General features: G+C 46.0%; 2 protein-coding genes across 4 annotated transcripts in view; one reads left to right on the top strand and one right to left on the bottom strand.

Moving 5' to 3' along the window:
- EYA3 (EYA transcriptional coactivator and phosphatase 3) overlaps positions 1 to 13,826 on the top strand; it is a 99,738-nt gene extending 85,912 nt beyond the window's left edge. For all 3 annotated transcript variants that reach the window (XM_036914961.2, XM_036914962.2, XM_036914959.2), the window contains 2 exons: positions 8,016 to 8,116; positions 10,195 to 13,826. In XM_036914961.2, the coding sequence (XP_036770856.1) occupies positions 8,016 to 8,116; positions 10,195 to 10,275 (182 nt within the window). In that variant the 3' untranslated portion in view covers positions 10,276 to 13,826. The remainder of the gene's footprint in view (positions 1 to 8,015; positions 8,117 to 10,194) is intronic.
- A 2,331-nt stretch (positions 13,827 to 16,157) lies between these two features.
- Positions 16,158 to 21,603, bottom strand: XKR8 (XK related 8). Its single transcript, XM_036914964.2, has 3 exons — positions 21,194 to 21,603; positions 19,636 to 19,832; positions 16,158 to 17,759 (listed from the first exon to the last, which is right to left on the bottom strand). Exons 1-3 carry the CDS (start codon positions 21,484 to 21,486, stop codon positions 17,047 to 17,049), a joined length of 1,203 nt encoding a protein of 400 aa, XP_036770859.2. The 5' UTR covers positions 21,487 to 21,603; the 3' UTR covers positions 16,158 to 17,046.
- Positions 21,604 to 22,079: the final 476 nt, after the last annotated feature.

The raw sequence follows: 22,079 nt of genomic DNA, 5'->3' as shown, positions 1-22,079 counted from the left end.
ACTGCCTTCACTGCATCCCACAGAAGTTGGGGCATTGTGCTGTTGTTGTCATTTGTCTCCATATATTGCTTGATCTCTGTTTTAATTTGGTCATTGATCCATTGATTATTTAGGAGCATGTTGTTAAGCCTCCATGTGTTTGTGAGCCTTTTTGTTTTCTTTGTACAATTTATTTCTAGTTTTATTCCTTTGTGGTCTGAGGAGTTGGTTGGTAGAATTTCAGTCTTTTTGAGTTTACTGAAGCTCTTTTTGTGGCCTAGTATGTGGTCTATTCTGGAGAATGTTTCATGTGCACTTGCGAAGAATGTGTATCCTGCTGCTTTTGGGTGTAGAGTTCTGTAGATGTCTATTAGGTCCATCTGTTCTAGTGTGTTGTTCAGTGCCTCTGTGTCCTTACTTATTTTCTGTCTGGTGGATCTGTCCTTTGGAGTGAGTGGTGTGTTGAAGTCTCCCAAAATAAATGCATTCCATTCTATTTCCTCCTTTAATTCTGTTAGTATTTGTTTCACATATGTTGGTGCTCCTCTATTGGGTGCATATATATTTACAATGGTTATATCCTCTTGTTGGACTGCCCCCGTTTATCATTATGTAATGTCCTTCTTTATCTCTTGTTACTTTCTTTGTTTTGAAGTCTATTTTGTCTGATAGTAGTACTGCAACACCTACTTTTTTCTCCCTGTTGTTTGCATGAAATATGTTTTTCCATCCCTTGACTTTTAGTCTGTGCATGTCTTTGGGTTTGAAGTGAGTCTCTTGTGAGCAGCATATAGATAGGTCTTGTTTTTTTAATCCATTATTTTATTCTGTGTCTTTTGATTGTTGCATTCATTCCATTTACATTTGGGTGATTATCGATAGGTATGTACTTATTGCCATTGCAGGCTTTAGATTTGTGGTTACCAAAGGTTCAAGGGTAGATTCTTTACTATCTAACTGTCTAAGTTAACTTGCTTATTATTAAGCTTTTGTAAACACAGTCTAATGATTATTTCTTGCCCTTCTTATTCCTTTTTCTCCATTATTTATATGTTAGGTGTTTTATTCTGTACTCTTTTGTGTTTCCTTGTGTAGTTGATTTTATTTTTTGCCTTTAGTTAGTATTTGGTTGGTCTGCTTTCTTTGCTGTGATTTTATTTTCTCTGGTGACATCTATTTAGCCTTGGAGTACTTCCATCTAGAGCAGTCCCTCTAAAATACGCTGTAGAGGTGGTTTGTGGGAGGCAAATTCCCTCAACTTTTGCTTGTCTGGAAATTGTTTAATCCCTCCTTCATATTTAAATGATAATCGTGCTGGATACAGTATTCTTGGTTCAAGGCCCTTCTGTTTCATTGCATTAAATATATCATGCCATTGTCTTCTGGCCTGTAAGTTTTCTGTTGAGAAGTCTGATGATAGCCTGATGGATTTTCCTTTGTAGGTGACCTTTTTCCTCTCTGGCTGCCTTTAATACTCTGTCTTTGTCTCTGATCTTTGCCATTTTAATTATTATATGTCTTGCTGTTGTCCTCCTTGGGTCCCTTGTTTTGGGAGATCTATGGGCTTCCATGGTCTGAGAACTATTTCCTTCCCCAGTTTGGGGAAGTCTTCAGCAATTATTTCTTCAAAAACACTTTCTATCCCTTTTTCTCTCTCTCCTTCTTCTAGTATCCCTATAATGCAAATATTGTTCCGTTTGGCTTGGTCACACAGTTCTCTTAATATTCTTTCATTCCTGGAGATCCTTTCATGTCTCTCTGCCTCAGCTTCTCTGTGTTCCTGTTCTCTGATTTCTATTCCATTAACGGCCTCTTGCACCTCATCCAGTCTGCTCTTTAGTCCTTCCAGAGATTGTTTTATTTCTGTATTCTCCCTCCTAACTTGATCCTTTAACTCTTGCAGTTTTCTCTGCAGGTCCATCAGCATGGTTATGACCTTTATTTTGAGTTCTTTTTTGGGAAGATTGGTTAAATCTCTCTCTCCAGGCTCCCTCTTGGGGGTTGTCTGGGTAATTCTGGACTGGATCAAATTCTTCTGCCTTTTCATGGCGATAGAGGTAGTCATAGGCAGTTGGCACGTGTCAGCTGAGAGAACAACTTCCTTTCCTGCACCTTGCCCTTCTCCGCTGCCTGTGCCAGTTACCTGCACACAGGGAGCAGGTTCTGGTTTTATTTCCTGAGCTGCCGCAGGCAGGGCAGCCATTGGGGCAGCCCAGAGCCCTGCAGGGAGTGGCAGGTGCGGCGGGTGTGCTCTCCTGCGAGAACAGCGACCCATCGCACCCTGTCCCGGCTTCCTCCATCTGTGCTGGGCTGCCGCAAGCTGGCAGGGCCTCTGAGTCTGGCCCTGGAGGCTGCAGAGGAGGTTCTGGGTGGCTGCTTTGGGTGCAGCCACTCTCAAGCTGCTCTCCCTCTGTGGCGGGGCCACGCCGGAGGGGGAATGGACAGGAAGCTGTTTATCGCCATGAGGTGCTTCAGAGCTGCGCTGCCGCCCAGGGGGTTAGGGTGCCCCAAGTTCCCTGGGATTCCCTGCCTCCTGGGCCGAGTGTGCCCGGACGGTTCCATCCAGCTGTGAAACCCGTCCCTTTAAGACTTTCAGAAAGCTCTCCCTTTTCTTTTGACCCAGGGGCGCGGGCTGCAGGGACCCGCTCGCAGGTTTTACTGTTCTGTTTCCCTAATATCCAGCACACCATGCACTGTGTGTCTGTGCTCCCAGTGTGGATGACTAGGGCTGGGTATTTAGCAGTCCTGTGCTTCCACTCTCTCCCTGCTCCAACTCCTTTCCTCCTGCCCGTGAGCTGGGTGGGGGGAGCACTCAGGTTCCGCCAGGTTGCAGCTTGTATCTTACCCCCTTTGTGAGGTGCTGAGTTCTCGCAGATGTAAATGTAAGCCTGACTGTTGTTGTATTGTGTCCTCTGGTCTCTCTTTAAGGTTTTATTTTCAAAAATATATATGGTTTTGGGAGGAGATTTCCGCTGCCCTACTCATGCTGCCATCTTGGCTCCTCCTCTAATTACTGGTCACCTTTTATATGCAAGATGTTTTTCTAGGTACTGGGGTTACAGCAGTGATCAAAAACAAAAAACAAAAACTCCTTGTCCCTAGTGAGAGGAAACAGTAAGCAAGCAAGTAAAACAACTATGTCAAATGGTGATAAGGGCTGTGGCTATAAATCAGTTGTGGAGAGAAGGTCATGTAGTATAGTTAGGGGAGGCCTCAGTGAAAAGTTTTCTTTCAAGAAAGACCTAAAGGAGGAGGTGAGAGAGTTAACCATTAGCATTTACCTAGGGAAGAGCATTCCAGGGAAAGGGAACAGCAAGTGCAAAAGGTTGGAGGCATGTTTAAGGAAGAGCAAGGGAGGAAGAATATTGGGAAATAAAGTCACAAAGATCAAAGGCTGGTGGGAAGATCCTGTAGTGCCTTACAGATTATTTTAAAGAGTTTGCTTTTGTTCTGATGATATTTCAAGGTTTTAAGCAGAAGCATGACTAATTTATACATTAAATGGATCATCAGCCTGGCTGCTATGTAGAGTCTTGAGGAAAATAGGTGGGAGTCAGGTGAAGAGGATATTGTAGTTAATCCATCATGAGGTCCTGGGTGGCTTGACTGAACCAAGGCAGTAGCAATGGAATTGGAGCAGTAGTCAGTTGCTGGGTATAGTATGAAGGCAAAGCTGTCAGGATCTGCTGATGGTTTAGATGTGGGGTGTGAAAAGAAAAAGAAGTTAAGGATGACTCCAAGGTTTTGGCCTCTGCAGCTGAAAGGATGAGGATGTCATTTACTGAGATGGAGAAGGCTATGATAGAAAGACTAGGAGTTTAGTTTTAGAGAAAAAGTTTGAAATAATTATTAGACAACCAAGTGGAGTTGTCAAGTAGGTAGTTGGATACCTGATTCTGGAAGTCAAGGGAGAAGCACTAGCTAGAGATAAATAATTGGGAGTTCATGTACATTTGCTTATTTAAGACTGATAAGAACAAAGGAATGAGTACATATACAGAAAATAGAGGTCTATGAACTATGCCCTGGGGCCCTGAAATATTTAAATGTTTGGATCTTAAGGTAGAACCAGTACAAGTATTGGAGGGAGCGGCGTGTGGGGTAGGAAGAAAATGAGAATGGTGTCTTGGAAGACAAAGGAAGGGAGTCTGAGCAACTCAGTCAGATGTTGCTGATGGGTCAAAGAAGACCTGAAAATTGAAGGTTCTTTTTAGCTACAGGGAAGTTATTAGTAATGAACAACACTTCTCTCAAACAGATCCGTTGTAAAGAAAGCAAAGAAATGAGGCAGTAACTGGAGGTATATATGGGCTTAAGAGGATTTGTGAACATAAGATAAATCATAGCAAGTTATATGCAGATGAAAATAGTCCAGTACATGAGGAAAGAGGATAATGGTGCCTGATGTGTGTCAGGTATTGCCAGATACTAGGAATATAGATAGCGGTGACAAAGACCTCTGTCCTCAGGGAGCTTTCTTTTCAATCACAGGTGCTAGGATAATTGGGTTATCCATATGGGGGGAAAAGCAGAATAGTTTTCTTTCTTTACATTCTTTGCAAAAATAAATCCCAAGTGGATTAAAAAAACTTCACATGAAAAACAAACTTTAATTTTTAGAAGAAAATTCCAAACAATGAAATATAACAGTTAAAAATGAACAAACTAAAACTGTATCTATAATATGAAAAACTGTGTTACACACAAAAAAAAACACGTTGCAGATAGATATTTACAGAATGTTCACAGCAATACCATGTACTGCTATGGATGTGTACTCACAGAGAAAGGAGAGGAAAAGAATGGCATCATGTTAAGGGTACATAGGAAACTTCAAATAAGTCTGTAATGTCTCATTATTGTTATATGTATATTTTTTTATTTAAAACAACTATGAAGTGTTAGGATTTGACAAAGCTGTATTGGTGGGTTTTTTTAATATCTAAAACAACTATAAAGTGTTAAGGTTTGACAAAGCTAGGTTGGTGGTAGATACACAGGTGTTTATTTCTGTTCTCCTTTGGTGTGTTGAATTATTTCATTTACAAGCGGGAAATACATCTCAGCCCCTCTTCAGAGTTTGCTGCCTCTGCTCTACTATGCATGTTCTAAGAACTCAGAGCATTCACTAAGCCTCCTACACCAGAAGGGTAGATTTTCTTTAGTGCTTGTTACCCTGAGACCTGGCACCCAAAGGCTCATCAAGCTAATGGAGATGATTTTACTCCTTCTGTGCTTACTTGGTAGTTTTCCTCAGTGTCATTTCATCCAGAGCTAAATTGCAAATCTACAGTGGTACCTGGTACCATAGTAACCCAGTCAGAGGCTGAGGTTTTCCTACAGAAAACTGTGAAGTGGGAGCAAAGAGAGGAAATACTTGTTCAGTTCCTCTGAAATGATTTTGGAATTCTGGTTCTCTTAATGGCTACTTTGTGATCTTGGACGTTGAAAAGAATTCTCAAATTCACTTCTGAAAATGTCAGAAGTGATTTTGGTAGGGGAAACCCAGAACCCAAGGTTCTCCAGAGGCATGGTTAGACTTACACAGTACACATTCAATTGCTTGACATTTGGTAAGCTGACTGGTCACTGGTCTTTTCATCCTGAACGGAAAAAACTCATCTCCAGGATTGTTTTGAGAGTGTAACATGAAGTATATACACCAACTGTATTGGAGTCATTTTTCATGGACTTCATTCACTTTGAGCTGTTGAAAACTATCTCAGTCCTTAATCGTTTTAGAGGATACATTCATAAATGCATTTCATCCTTGATCATTATATGCTAGGACAATGAAAACATCTTTTTGTCCTTGTCCTCTAAATATGAGACATTTTCTTTGTTAGATCTTAGGGGGAAAATCTAAAATCTGACTTAATTTTTTTAAAAATATATATAGTTCATAAATTAGACTATAGGTCTGACTGCAGTTGGCTTAAGTTGTAAGGATATAATGTTTGGAATAGAATTAGACAAAGAACCTGTCAGTACTTTGAACGTGGTAAGAATTCATTATTAGTTGAATTACATAATATTTTAATTAGGGCTTAAGATAATGGACTACAGTCAACCACTGAATCATTGGTGAGCTTAATATGCATTTACTTCACAAACATTGATTGAATGCCTGTTATGAATGTAAGGCGTGGCAATGCTGTTGTAAATGTTAACACTGAAAGGGACCTAAGTGCACCTAAGCTAAGCCTTGAATTTTTAAGAGACTGAAGCCCAAAGTGGACTGGTGTCTGTCTAGTTCACCTGGTTTGAGGCACTACTTGAGTGAGTGATGTCAAAGACTTGGAGTTGCTCAGATGTACCAAACAGGATTTCTCAGTAGGAGATAGAGGTTCTTGTCGATTACGATGTAGTCATCTTAGATTTGTGTATATCTAAACAGGCATACCTCAAAGATATTGCAAGTTCAATAAAGCAAATATCACAATAAAAGGAGTCAAATTAGCTTTTTTGGTTTCCCAGTTCATGTAGAAGTTAGTTTATATGTACTATAGTCTGGTAAGTACAACAGAATTATCTTAAAAAAATTGTACATACCTCAGTTAAAATATACTTTATTGCTAAAAAAATGCTAACCATCATCTGTGCTTCAGTGAGTCATAATCACTGATCACAGATTGCCATAACAAGTATAATAATGAAAAAGTTTGAAATATGTCAAGAATTACCAGAATGTGACACAGAGACAAAATGAGCAAATGTAGTTGGAAAAATGGCATCAATAGATTTGCTGTACACCAGGTTGCCATGAACCTTCAATTTGCAAAAAATGCAGTGTCTGTGAATGCAGTTAAGTGAAGCACAATAAAGCGAGGTTATTCCAACAATATTCCAGCAGGTGGCAGTCAAATGCCTTGAGGAAGAGGCACCTTTTGCTTATTCACACAGGAACCCTGGTGCGAAGTCACTGGTTCTGGCAAGAAGGAAATATTTGGTTAATGGAGCAGGATGATGGAGGAAGCAGAGTTAGAACCTTGCTTAGCTGAAGAAAGTGGCAGAAGCAGGGAAATAAAGTATAAGAGATAGTGAAGAAAGCAAGGGAAATAAGTTCTTTGATGTTTATTTATGCAAATAAAGTGTCTTTCCCACAACCTTATCATCTGTGCATGTTTCTGGTACTAGTTCCAGATGGGATTTGAATTTTGATACTCTCAACTGTCTCGGTGTATTTAAATCATTCATTTCCCAAAAGTCAGTTTCAGTGATACACTACCTCAGTTGCAGTTATGTGTGACAGTGAGGAGGCTCTGGGCGTGATGAATGTTGCTGCCGTGCTTGATGGTTCTCTTGGGCTCCTCCCCTGCTGTCAGATGAAGGTCCATACCTAGGACTGTTTCTGTAACTGGAGAGGAAATGGCTGTTTGCCTGTTACTCATTATCAACAAGAAAGAAGGGCCTTCCTTAGTCTTCCACATCTCTTTTCCTACACTAAAACAGTCTCACCTCAGAAATCATCCCTGCGTCATGGCACAATAGCCAGAGCCTAGACTTGGAGCAAGAAGCCCGAAGTCTAGCTACAAACTTGTTTGTGATATGGGACAAGTTGCTAATCCTTCGGGTCCCGTTTTCATTTGTAAAATAGAGAATGGTATCCATATCACTGGATTGTTTTGAGAATTAAATGAAGGGATAAACTTGAAAACTACTTTGCCAACTGTAAAGTACAGGAGATGTGGAAGAGGGAGGTGGTGTGCATGACTTTCACACTGCGAGGCCTCTTAGCCTCCCTTTTATAGAAATTCCCCCACACTAAGATCTCAGGGACTTCACCCTCAGTGTGAAGGTTATTAAGATAACCTAGAAAGCACCATGCCTAGAAAGTCTGTCGTTGTTTTAATGGCACAATTTCATTGTTTGGGCAGAGGGCCTGCTGGATCTCTAGCTGCCACTCCATCGAGCAAACGACATGGGCTGTCACTTATTTTGTCTAAGCACAGGCGGGTGAACCTAGCAGTAGCCCTTTTCTTTGGTGTGGAGAAAAGATAGGAATATTCTAATAGGAAATTTCTTTTTCTCATCAGGTAAGGAGAGCTGTTTTGAGAGAATTGTGTCAAGGTTTGGAAAGAAAGTCACATATGTAGTGATTGGAGATGGACGAGATGAAGAAATTGCAGCCAAACAGGTAATCATGGTAAAGAAAATGGTCTATGTGGGAATGCACTGAGCAGTTATAAAAATGGTAAAACTCAGAAATCTTAGCAGTCTGTTGTGCATTTATAGTGTTTTCCTTCTCTTCCTCTCCCATTTTTCTTCAAAGAAAAAGAGGGTCATTTTTCCCCCGAATGGAGTTTTCCTGTTAAGTTATTAGATCCACCATTTCCCTCTCTTTCCTGCCACTCAGAAATCTTAAAATCTTCTAGCCCTGCTTCAGGGACCCCCATCATTAAGCCTGATTCGGGCCCCATCTTCCATCTCAGAAGGCAGTGCCTTCTCAAGAGCATGGACTTGACTTCAGAAAGGCAAATCATTCCAACTTTTCCAGGCTTCAGATTCTCCGAAAACTAGAACAGTCAATTGGGATTCATTTAGAGAAGGTCGTTCCTGCTTCTGAGCCTTGGAAATGTTGTTCTGATGTCAAGTTCTTCAGTATGCAGGCCCCAACTTCAGGTCATCCTTCCTAATTCAGGAAACAGTAGATAGAAGAGTCTTGGCTCTGGAATCTAAAGTCAGATTGGTTCAGAGCTTATCCATTTATTAGCTGTGTGACTTTGGACAATTTACTTACCCTCTTTGAGTTTCCTTGTCGCTAAATGGATCTGCAGAAATTCTTTTTTTCTGTACCCTAGTTTTCTAACAGTTTCTTAGACTTGGAAGCAGTGGGTTGCCAACTAGGCCAGCTGTTGTGATTTTCTTCCTCCTGTTAACATACTTTCAGCAACTGTTAATGAACTATGAGATTGGTAATCACTTGGCATTATTACCTCATTGTGTTTTAATTTGCTACTTTGTTTAGCCATTCAAGGACTTTACTTTTTTCACATTATCTCTGATGCTTTGATTCTAGTGTTGCCCTCTGGGGAGGACACTAGTAGTGGATGTAGGCTCAGTGCTTCGCGGTGGAAGAAGAAGCTGGGGTGGGAGAGAGAAAGAACTCGAGTCATTAGCAGAGTTGGTGTCTCTTAACTGATGCTAGTAATCATCTACCATAAAATATGCCTGTTGGAAAATGCCTTAGAGCTCTATCCAGTTTAACCTCCACCCCGTGAGGAGTCTTTTCTACAGCCTCTTTGACAGAAGACTTTCTAGTTCTTGCTTGAATGTACCCAAGATAAGGAGACTGCTTCCCGGGTTCTTCTGTGGGGTCATCCAAGGCATTAGGATGTTCCTCCTTCCGTTGAACTGAACTTTGTATCTCTGCTTTCACATCTTCATCCTAGTCTGGCATTTCTGAACACAACATAACAAGTCTATTTCCTCTTCTCTTTACTAAAAGCCTTTTAAATATTATGTGTGAGCTATAGGCATGAAAAAACACTGAGCCACACACCAAAAGACCTGTTCAGGTACTATCTGTCAACACAGGAAGTTGTTACAGAACCACTGGCCGTATTCTCCATGCTGTACGACCATCCCCATGACCGGCTTGTGATTGGGAATTTTTGTGCCCCTTTATCCACCTCCCTCTCCCCCGCTCCACCCACCCATCCATCCAGACCCCTCCCGATGGTAACCATCAGTCTACACTTGCATTTGATTTCAGAGCCCTTACTTAAAATGTGACTTCCAGAATGGCACACAGTATTCTGGACATGATTTTGACATAGTAAATAGGATTATTATTTCCCAAATCTGTGCATTCCACATCTTGGTCATGGACAAGATTTGGGCCTTGTAACTCTGAAATTTGCAGGCAGCTGACCATCTGTAATAAAGTGTAATATTATATTAATACCAATTTCTTATGTAGGTCATTTTATTTGATCCTGAAGACCTTCTATAGTAGCTAAAGCAAGTATATATCTCATAAAAGCACAGAGTTACCACTGAAACCTAATAAAAGTCTCACATTTGTAAAGTGTCCTATAGTGTACAGAGCCCTTATATATGCAACTTATTTGATCCCTAGGACAGCCCTCTGAAGTGGGTGGGAGTAGAAAGGGTCAGCAGGTACTTTGGGAAGAGGTCTTTGGAGGAAAGGGTACAGGTAAATATGAGCTCCACCGAAAGGTGGGATAATCAGCTCTCCCCCCTCCCTTCTAGCACAACATGCCTTTCTGGAGAATCACAAACCATGGAGACCTAGTGTCCCTCCACCAGGCTTTGGAGCTTGATTTTCTCTAAGAACTGGAATGAAGAGCCTTCCCCATGAGCTCCTTTGCACTCCCGAAGGGAGCTGGGGCCCGGAACCATCGGGAACTCTGTCTCTCTGCATTGAATGCTGGCGAGAACACAATCAGAACCCACCGCTGCAAGGGACGAAGCCGCGCAGCGCTGAGGGAGCTGCAGCCCGTGTTCATCCTCATACGGAGCAGGAGGCAGCTGGATTGAGAGACCGGTAGACTCACCGCAGCTACAGTGCTTTTAATTCTGGTTTTTTGTTTTTGTTTTATTTTGTCTGAAAAATGAAGAAAAAGAAAAGGAAATTCTTGGGGCAGAGTTGCACTCTTAGATTGTGACCAGATGGAGACCTGCTGTCAACTTGTGGTGAGAGGGTAAACACGGCAGACGTGTGTGCTAACATCTCTTACGGTCTTGATAATCTCCTTAGCTGTAGAACATATTCCCAGTGAATGTATAGCATTTTTATATTTAACAGTCTGGTCTCCGAAGCAGCTTTTCCCTCCTTTCTTTTTCTAGCAAGAAAGGGGTGTGTAAAGTTTCCTTGAAAAATAGTAATTGAAATATCTAAAATACCTCTCTGTGACAGGAGCACCTCTTCAGCTCCCCCAACGATCTGCTCTCTAGGATGGTTTCCTTCCCATTCTTCCATCTCCTAGTTTGCTGAACTGAGGGGCACTTGACACTGATTAAATTTAGACTTTGGCATTTCCCATCCTAGAGGCCGTAGTCCCCTTTCCAATCCCTCCTGCCCTTGAACCAAATGGCACAACCCTAGAAACTCCTCCTCTTAGTAAATTCTAAGCCTTCAGCTTGACTCTTTCATTCAAGACTATGTTCCAGGGTGCTCACCACCAAACTGGAGAGGAGGGACTAAGGCTTCTCATGAATTTCCACTTTGGCTCTTGAAACAATAAGATTCTTCCTTTTCCTCCTGCAGAGAAGCACCCTTCCCCAGCAGATGCTCAGCCCCACAGCCTTCTCTTTCTCCTTAGTTATCATGCTAGGCAGGCTCTTGCCCTCTGTACTTCCGTGCTGCTCTGGCTAATCCCTGGGCTTCGGACACAAGAAACTAAGTCTAAGAATAGGCTCATAACTCTATTTTATGAACTACAATGTATTTGACTTCCTTTGAAGCCCTTAAGCCCTGTGAGGGGTATTCTGGGCATATCTTTACCCAGATGTCTGCCTGAAACTGAAGAGCGGGTTGCTGTGATCAAAACCCAATTTTCCTATGGAACACCCTCCCCACATCTCAAATCCCATTCTGAAATGGGAAACAAGAAAGCCAGAAAGACTTTCCTGATTTAAATGAGGGTGTTGGGCCACCCACTCCATGTCTGAAAACTTAGTCCTGGGCCAAACGCAGGAACATCTCTTCACCCGACCTCTGGGAGGATTGGTGGGTGCCAGGCTCTAGTCTGAGCCTTGTAGCCCAGCTGTGTATGTGGGTGCTCTGTCCCTCCAAAATCGACCTGGGCTCTGCTCAGGCAGGATACAGTTCCCTGCAGCTGAGTAAGTTCAGCCTCTCCCAGGCTGCACGCAGAGAGGGGATTCTGTAGGAGCCCCCAGATGCAGTCTGGGTCCTCAGAAGGAGGCATCCCCTGACCAACCCCAGCTCTATTGCTTATTCCCCGAGATTCTGCATATCCATTTCTAGATATGTTGCAGCACAAGGAGGCCAGACTCCTCCTGGTGCCAGGCCACCCATGTGGCAGCAGAGAAAGGCTCATATACACATTCCTTCGGAACTGATTGAGAAAGTCCTTCATGACTCACAATTTTAGGCAAGAGGCTTTTGGAGAGGAGCTGAAGTCAGTGCTCCTTATTAGCTGCCTCTTTGGCCTTATTTCCATTGGTGGGGGAGGGGAGGGGACAAGGGTGTATGGCCTGAAGCCAGCATTCCCTGGTCTGTGTTCAGCATTGTGGCCTATCTGCTGCTCTGCCTTGCTTGATAATTGATCTTAGAAAGTTCTAGGAATGGCCTTCTCTTTCCACTCCTGGCAGTGTAGCTCTTGGCTTCCTGCTCTGAGCTAGGCCACCCTGTTAGTGCTGTGCTTCAGGCTTGGGAGGCTGTGGGCGGGTCCCCCTCATCATGCACACAGGTCCACACACAAGTACTTCTGCTCTTTGCCCTTTGGGAGAAGCTCTTTATTCCTAGAATATGACTTGGACTTCTTTTTCAATGGCCTTTTCTCTCCTGACTGCCTTGCTTAGGTCTTTGCAAAAGGGCTTGAAATTGGCTAAGAGAGGTGAGGAAGCCCTGTGGGCAGAGCAGCCGCTGCTCTTTTCCAGTTGATGCTGCCCTCAATTAGAGGGCAGACATAAAATGGGAGCTTCTTGGCTCTCCTGGCCAAAATGAATCGTCCAGGGAGCACAGTGCTCTCCCTTTACCTGGTGTTCTTCTCATCCCAGTACAAAGCTCTGGCAAGGAACATAAGTGGGTAGCTGGAAGCCAAGGGCCAAAGGATACTGTGGGTCCTTTTTTCAAGGTAGATGACCTCTTTATTAGAAAGAGTCCCTAAGAAATTAGCCACATGCTGAGTCCTTCCCCCAGCTGGGCACTGTGGGTCTGCACATTTCATGGTGAGGGCTGATCGCTAGCAGGGGGTCTGGAGTTGTTGGGGGTATCCTGGGTTTAAGAGGAGGCTTGACTTGCGAATGTAAAACTGACTGTGCCTTAGCATCACCCTGCCAAGTGCCCCTGGGGCAGCTGGTGGTGTCCAGGAGATGGATGCCTGCTCCAGATTTAGATGCCTATTTGGGCTTTTATTTGCCTGGGGTATTCCTGTCTTCTGCTTTCCAAGTTCAGGGGGCAAAGCTAGTGTCCCAAGAGACTTGTGCCACAGCTTGTTCGCAGTTCATACAAACTCAGCGTTAAAGCTCCAACAAGAATCTGTCATACTCCATCTGCAGCATATAGAGCTTCTAGCTGTTCCCTACCTTGAGTGGTTGTCAGTGCTACTGAACCCCAGGGAAGGGGAGTATCGGGGCAGAGCCACATTCTCCCTCTTCCTGGGAGAGCAGTGGTCTAAGCCAAGGGACAGTGAGCTTGGGGCCTTCCTCCCCTCACTCTGGTAAGTGGGAGCAGCTAGGGCCCCTCTTAAGCAGACCTCTATTTCTTACCACTAAAGTGGTTTCCTTTTTCAAATCCAGAGGTTGGAACTCCCCAGGTATTTTCACTATAGAAGCCAAATCTGAATTCTGAGATTCTAAAATACCTTAAAACATGAGAGAAAATCTAGTTCTGTCCCTCCCCCCATCAGCAGTCCCTCTATCCCTTCCTCTCCTCCGAGTCAGACAGCTCTACAAGCAAGGCTCCTTGGCTAGTTCCTAATGCACTGATGGGAGCCATCTCATTAAGGACAACTTCTACTCAAAACTTGTGACTCTCTGGACTTCAGATGCCTCATTTAGCAGGAGAAAGGCACTGATTGGATTGGATATATTTATGTGACTGCGGGCATTCATGGCTGTGGAGTCCTTGACCATAATGTTATATGTAATGGGAACTATCTTATAAACTTGAAAAAATAAAGTTTTTATTTTCTATACAGTTTGCTCCTGTGTCTTTTCTGAATAGGATCAGCCCAGTTGCCCAGCTGAGTAGGCTCCTACTAAGTAGGGCTTCGTAAGAAATACACAGAGCTCATTAGAAAGATGACAGTAGTTCAATAACTGAGTCATTAATTTCACCAAAAAGTAAAACAAAAAACTAACCATTTGGTATAAATACATGTATGTTGGGAAATAAATAATTTTAGAATAATTTGCAAAGGAAAGTTTCTTAATTGTTTCTAAAATATATCGCTTTTTAAAGTTTAGGACTGGAATGATAGGTTTCATTTGCTGTCAAATGTGCTGAAATTTATTAAAGAGAGAAATCAATGCCTTGCTGTGCTGAGATTAAGATGCAAAAGCAATAAAACCAACAAACTGCTATCAAACCTTGTTTGATTTGGCCTGATTTCATGTCACATCTGCTTTTTCTCATTTCATTTCTTCAGGTTGGAATTTGACTGTCTCCCTGGTCTAGAAAATAGTCAAAAATCCTTTTGCCTTTTATTCCAATGAAGGAGACAAGAATTCGGTTCTCACAACTGTTATACATGTCAGATTATATATTTTTCCTCAAATGAATTCCCCCAGAAAAGAGGGAGCTGCCTTGTATTCTAGCCATTAAGTCTTCTCACCAGAAGGTGTGCATTTGGAACTACACTATGGCTGAAGCAAGCTTATTAGTTGCTCTATCCTTACTTGGTCCTAAATACTGATATGAGAGTATTGCTTGCTTTTCAAGCCCCAAGAGTAAACATCCCCATCTCCCCCTACAATAAAGATAATGTCAGCACATTTCTCAAAAACATTTTGCTGGCAGGTAAACATGAGTAATTAAGTTTTTTTATTCAAAAACAAGTTTCTTGACACAAATTCTTAATGGGAATCTTCAAAGGAAATTTATAATTGCAAATAATGTCACTGTCATCTTTTTAAAATTCGTGGTTCTCTAAGTTTTATATACAAATGAAGTGACTGCTAAGTTCCACAGATTCTTAGGTAGTACGTTACATAGTTTGGGTTTAATTACTACCATCGGACAGTTTCATCTAGACAGTACAGTTGAAAGCTTAGCCAAAAAATAAAAATACATCTTTTTGGATTTTTCTCAGGAGAAAGTGGGGAGTTGCCTAAAACACCATGTCTCGTTTGGGCATATATGGCACCTCACCGGAGCTGGTCTCCACATACGAGAGAGAGGAGGAGGTGTGGAAAAATAAATGTAGCAAATACATGTTTTGCTGAAACCCTTAGGAACTCTTAAGGCGAGGTTGGGCACTAAACTTACCCTCTGGGACCTCAACCCTTGTCTCCCTGAGTTGAGAAAAATACTGATTTCACTTTTACATGTGTGCTTAAATACACTCAATTAAAATAAGCATTCTGAGGCTGTTGTATCCTTTATGAGATGATAAAATAGATGGCAGTTTTCACTGTCCTTTTTGTTAAATTTGGCAACCGTGTTGGCCATTTTACTGGTCCTTGAGATTCAAATCGTTGGGCTGAATGATCCTGAAGATCCTTTCTGTCTCTGCCATTCTGTGTATGTGAAAAAGCGCTGGCATCATCTCCCCTGCTCCCCCCCACCCTCTGGGCCAACCTTGGTTCTGGGCCAGCTGCTAGGAACTCTTCGTCCAGTCACTGCTGACTCGGTCTCTGAAAGTGCATCTGCATGGTTCTCTCCCTCGCCTCCCTTAGGGCTTAGCTGCTTCTCTGGGAGGCCTTCAGTGGCCATTCTATATAAAGTCATAATTCCCACCCACACCAACACTCCCTGTGCCTTTCCCTACTTCTGCTTTTAGCACTTAACACCATCTGATAGACTTTTACTTATCCTGTTTATTGTGTCTCCACTAAAATGAGTAACAGAACTGACACTATGCTGGAGCCCATTGCATCAGTGACTGCAACCTTTTCTTCTGTCTCCAGTCCTTTTCCTGTTCCGTGTTCCTCCAAACCACAGACCCGAAGCAGCAAAAGGTTCTACCTCCCCAGCCCCATTGCCCACATCCACACCCCCTAAGCTGCCTCACACCCTCCCTGAATAACCAGCAAAAAGACCTTCCACCTGAGCTCTGTTCACTTCCTGCTACTACAGGTGTCTGCCTGCTGCTCCAGGCCCAGCTGCAGAGCTGGTTAACACACCGTAGGGAGAGGCCAGATCTGGCTTGGTTCACCAGCTCCTGAAACTTGGAAACCATGGTTGGGAAGTCCTGCTTGCGCCAGCCCATTAACTGATTTTGAGGGGTGGACTTCGTGTCCCTGACCCCTTCTTTCCAGGTGGCTTTGAACTCTGTAGATTCAGTTTAATAAACACAACTAGGTTGGCGGGTCTCATAAGGTTTTAATAATAACTTAGTAATACTGTTCAACAAAACAGTGCATACATGTCTCCCACTTGCAGAGACATATGCACACACCTCTTCCTCTCACATAGACTCTTGAGGTAGAAAGTACGCTGCCTAAAGTATAAAAAAATCCTCAACAGGTTGAGCCATGGCCCAGACCACAGGTTCACATGGCTCTTGGTTGAAGGGCAGCCCCTTGAGAGCAGGGGCAGAGACTGGGCCATCTGTACTATGGCTTTAGTGGGGCTGACGGGCCAGCCAGTTGGGCCCCCGTGGCTTCTTGCCTGATTGCCTACTCAGGAGTAGCTGGAGAGGGGAAGGGTTCATGAAATAAGGGTGCTGACTGCTCTTGTTCCAGGTTCCAAGGATAGAATGATGTTCCTGGCACATAAAATATTTTCAGTAAGTATGGTGGGCATATTGAATGACTGGGGTCGGGCAGGGGAGGAAGAATTCCAGGGAACACATCCTAGAGGTCCTGCAACCTTCCAGCTCAGGGTAGGGGAACCAAAGAGTGGGAAAGCTCCTCACCAATTCTTTCTGAGGTGGCCAGGAAGGAGAAAACACCAGCGCTGGGATGCTTTGGGGCACCAGCTATACTGGCTGGGGTGGGGCAATGGGTCTCTTCTTTCTTCCCAGTGTCTTAAATGTAACTGGGGCCCTTGATCTTCCAGGGTCCAGCCCTTCTCATCTTGTTCTCATCCTTGAAGGCAGGCCTGTCTTACTCAACTCCGGTCTTCAGTGCCTGGCATAGATCAGGCATCAAGTGCTTGCTGAGTGAATCAAGGCCCATAGCAGTGTAAGTAGCTTGTTTTCTTCTGCATCCTACCAATTGATTCCATCCGTCCTTCTGTCCCCTGTCCCTGCCTCAAAGGACCCCATTCCCCTCTCCCTTCCATGGCATAGCAGCCCCATCCCTAGCCTTGGGAAAAAAGTTCTGAGCCAACTGGGCCATGCGTCGGTTCTGAGGCAGCTGATGCCACTCAAGGGAGTGGAGGCCCCATGTTCTGTCCACCTGGTCAGGCTCCCGGCAGCGGCTAGGGTGCAGCCAGCGGTAGTAGGCAAGCCGCAGAGCCAGACCCAAAAGGAAGCAGACGCCGGCCACAGGCATCAACATCTGCAGCAGGATCCCACCAGGCAGCCAGTCACTGTGAGTCGCCCAGGTGGCCGCCATGAGAACACTGTCACTCAGGAGGAATACCAGGTGGATGGCGGCACGGCCCCGGGTGTGGCCCTCAGCCACATTGAACCAGGAGAAATAAAGAATGGTGGCCACTGTCGCTCGGTACAGCCACTCAGAACAGGAATCTGGCATGAAGTCTGTGCCCTGAAGCCAGACCCAGAACAGCAGCACCAGCCACAGACCCAAGAAGTGCAGGGCCACATAGCGGGGAAGGAGGGCTGAGAACAGGGCCACGACCAGGATGCGGGGCCACAGCAGCAGCAGATTCCACAGGAAGTAGATCACAGAGGAGCCCAGGCCCAGGAGGGGTTTGGAGGGGAAACAGCATGCACGCAAGGCCCGGTGGTAGTCCAGCAGCGCCCAGGAGATGCCCACGAAGGACGTGCAGATGCCAACCCCTGCCAAGAGGAAGGGACAGGTAAGCTGTGCAGGCAGCCTGCTTGGTGCTCCCTCGAGGTCATGGGTACTGTGGGGACCCTTAAAACCACCCTGAGGTGGGTATTAGGATCCTCAGTTTGTTGAGAGCAAAATCTATAGCTGGGGAACATTAAATAAGTTCACACAACCAAAAACAAAGTGGGATTCAATAACAAGGTCTGTCCCTCACCACTAAGTTTTACATCTCAGGTGATATTCTGGTGATATTCTTCAAGGATGACAGTGTGTGACTTTACACCCTCATCTGCACCCCTGGGCCTTAGCCGCAGCCTGAGCATCTGTTGGGCCCTGTAACCCTTCCTTTCCTGGAAGAGCCCGAGCTGTTCTTTGGTCTGAAACTCAAGAGTCCCAGTTCCCTTTTCAGTCTCAGAAAGGAAAGCAGGAAATCCCATGGTGGGCCAACATCCCTCGGGGGCCAGGAGGGATGTCCCTGCTGTCCAAATGCAATGTTCCCCATTCGCCCCGCCTACACACTCAGCCTTGGACTTGATCTTGATTTTCCAAGACCCAAGTTCACAGCAGGCATCCTCTCCCCCTCCCGATCGCTCACCCTTGACTAGAAGCACCAGGACTTCCAGGAAGGGATGGATGCAGCCCTGGCATGTCTCCAGAATGCTTCCTCCCCTCCTCATGTCCCTGTAAAAGGGATGTAATAATAAATGATCCTGCCCTGTATGTGTACAGTGTAGACTGTCTCCATGTAGCCCTGGACCTAGGCACCCACTGCCCTCAAACAAAGACAGACATGTGCCTGGTGGGTGCTGTGTCCCAGGGCAAATCACTTCACCTTTCTGCACCTCTTTGCTTTCATGTAAAATGGAGAAAAACCCTTAGGGCTGCTGTGAATGTAAGCAATGATGACAGTAAGGCACTTCATACACCCCTGGCTAATAGCAAGCACTCTATCATGAGGCTGCTACTTACTAGGGTTTTTGTATTCAATTAATATTACAAACTTGGATCTGCAATCTGAAAGGGCTCTTGGAGACCAAATCCAACCCCCATGAAAACAGAGGCCAGAAGGGGAAGACTCTCGGGTCACACGGCAAGTGATGGAAGAGTGGGGACTAGTTCCTTGGGAGTGGCATTTACAGCTAGGGAGCCTCAAGGTGTGCAAGGTGGTGAAGGAGGAGGGGGAAGCTCTGAGCTGGAGTCCTAACTTGGCCACAACTGGGTCAGTGATCTTGGGCAAGTCACTTCCCTTTTACAAGAGAAAACCCAAAGCTGCTCACTGTGCAAACTTCTCCCATGGTTTATGAGGCCACCTGCCTGCCCCTTCTCAGAGCACTCAACACACTTTACTGTAACTACCTGCTTTCCAGTCTATCACCCTAGCAGGGCAGAGTCTGTGCCCTCTCGTTCACTGTGGTGTCCTTAGCACTGGGACAGCCATGAAGATACTCAATAAAACTTGTGTGTATAAAGGTGCTCAATCGTTTCTTGACTAGCAAGTTGCCTATTGTTTCAGGCACCCTATAACTTTATCTAATAGCTATCTTCAAAACTGTAAAAATCACAAATAAGATTTAGAATGCACCAAGCACTAGGCTTTACATGCAGCATCTCACTTGATCCTTTCATCAGCCCTATGAGGCAGGATCATTTATTATTATGTCCATTTTACAGATGAGAACAAACTGATACTAAGAGAGGTTGAGTCATTTGTCCAAACTCATACGACTAGAGAGTAACACTGGACTAGAACCCAAACCTGCCTGACTAAAGGATGTTCTCCCGTTTTTGAGCAGCTTTAGAAAAGAGTAAAAACATTCCTGACATTCATGAGAAAGTTTCCCAAGCCATCAACCCTGGGCTGGCCCGTGGCCCGTCACTCACACTGGTAGTACTCAGCCTGGCCACTCTGCAGCACGATGGCCAGCACCAGTGTGAGCTGTGGTGTCGTCTCCAGGAAGGTCTCAAAGAGCCGCAGCATGCTGATGTCCAGGGAGAGGAAGTCCGCGTAGGCCAGGTCAAACTCAGAGGGCGCCTCCTGCTGCCACACCGACAGGCCCTGCTTCAGCCCCTGCACGCACCTGGCAGCACATATGAGGCCCCAGGGGCCAGGTTAGTGTCCAGGGGCATGTCCCTTCACCCACCCAGCAGGGGGTGCAGACAGGCTGCAATCCTGTGGCTCACAGGCTATGGGGCCTTTGGCAAGTGACTTAACCTCACTCAACTTGTTTCTTCATCTGTAAAAATGGGGGCAAATACAATGACTGCTGCCCCAGCTGGCCAGCCACTGTCCCAAGCCCATCACAAACCTTGCCCCATTTACTCCTTACAACTGCGCCCTATTACAGATAGAAAAACAAGACCAAAGGGCAAACAAGTGGTGGAAACAGAATTTGGATTCCAATCTGTTCAAATTTGAAAGGCCTAAAAAATTGCCTGAGGTGATAGTTCATGTGGTGTCCTGATTTGTCACAGGACTGACCGCTTGGTTTTAGTTTCCATCTCTAGAAGGCCCTGCCTGGGCTGGAAAGGAGCACAACCCACACAAGTTTTCCGGGACCCAGCCTGTGCCTGGCCCTAGCTGGGTGGATGAGTCAGACCCCATCTCTGCCCAACTGCTTGGTCTGGGGATGGGGAGCACATGTTCAGGGAAAATACAAAGTGGAAAGAGGGTGAGAAGCACTCCCGGTGAGGGAAGGAGCTCTGGTCTGGGGGCCAGAGCATCTGAGACTCCCAGGGTGACCAGGTAACCATGAAGCTAGCTGACATTTGTTGAATGTTTACTCTGTGCCAGGGCAAAGTAGCAGATCTCATTTCATTCAATCCTTACCAGAGGCAGGCACTGGGACCATGCCCACTAGAAAAATGAGTAAACTTGAGACCCGCACGGGTCAAGTGACTTACCCAAAGCCCTACCTACAGCTCAAAGGCACACCTGAGTCTGCCATCTTTGCTGTTACAAATACGCCCACCACCCAGCAGGCACTGCTCCCCAGGCACTTTCACACTGGCCTTCACACCACCCAGCAGGCAGGCTTGTCAAACCTCTTAAGTTACTACCGCCTTTTAACAGAGGAGGAAACTGAGGCTCGCGAAAGGTAGGAATGAGGCCACAGGTGGTAAAGCCAGGATAGGTCTCAGCAGCCTGACTCCAAATCATGCACCTTCTTTTCTTCTCTGGGCCTCAGTTTCTTCACCTGGGCCAGGATGGGTGGGGCTAGATGAGCTTTGAGGGCTGTTAGCGAGAGTTCTCTTTCTTTAAGGGGCGGGGAGCTCACCTCCAGGTAGAGGGGCCCACAGGGTCTGTTCCCTCTCCTGGTCCCAGGCCTCCCCTCCCCACCCCCTTCCCCGAGCCAAGGCTCCCACCTGTGCAAGTAGCCCAGCTGCAGTTAGCGCCGCGGCGCTCTGTTCCCCCTCCCTTCCCCGAGGGCAGGGCGCTCACCTGTACAGATAGCCCAGCTGCAGGAGATGCAGCAGCGCCAGGCTGCGGCGTGAGGGCTGCGGCGCATGCAGGCCGGCGGGGTCTGCGCGTAGCCAGACCCAGCTAAAGAGCTGTAGCGCGACCGAAGCGAGACCCAGCAGCGCTAGCACCAGCGAGGCCCACAGGTAGCGGCCGTTGAGCACATACTGGCTCGCGGCCCACAAGTCGGCGCCCAGGTCGATCAAGAAGGCAAAGGTACCCAGTACGCCCAGGACCAGGTCCCAAAGGAGCGCGGCGTGAAGTGACCAGGGCATGACCCGCCAGCCTCTCCCGGTCCTTCCCTCTGGGGTTCGGACCCGCCCTCCCGGCCTGGGGTCTCAGCCAGCGGCAGAAAGGAGGCGGGCAAGCCCTAGCGGCCGTCCAGGCCCCAAGCCTGCGGGGCGGGACTTCCCCGTCCCGCCCTGTCCGGGGAGGAGCGAGGCCCGTGACCCCGCCGTCCGGGAGGAGTCGCGCTCCAACCTCTCGCCTCCTCGCCCCAGAAGGCTACCCAGGTGGCCCAGCAGCCCGCCCATGATGCCCCGCCCAGCCCCGAGGGCGGTCCGAGATCTGCAGTCCCAGGCCCACTGCCGTCAGCTTAGGGAGCTCCTATTGCTTTGCATTTGAACCAAAAGCCGAGACGGCGAAAACGGCCGGGAAATCAACGCCGCGGCTCCAGCTGCAATCCCACACCGACGGCGGGACTTCGCTAACCAAGTGTGCCTCGAATTCGGGCGTGTGCCAGCGGAGACCGAGGGCACAGGATCAACAAGGCGCAGCTTCCGCAGCTCGTTTCATTCCGATTATCCGAATGGGGGAAGAGGAGGACGTCCAATAACTGTGCAAGGGCAGTAAACTTTATTTGCCGAGT

This window comes from Manis pentadactyla, chromosome 4, assembly GCF_030020395.1.
Source record: "Manis pentadactyla isolate mManPen7 chromosome 4, mManPen7.hap1, whole genome shotgun sequence".
NCBI lineage: Eukaryota > Metazoa > Chordata > Mammalia > Pholidota > Manidae > Manis > Manis pentadactyla.
Note: the sequence above shows the minus strand (reverse complement) of the source record. Positions and strands in the feature narration are given on the sequence as shown.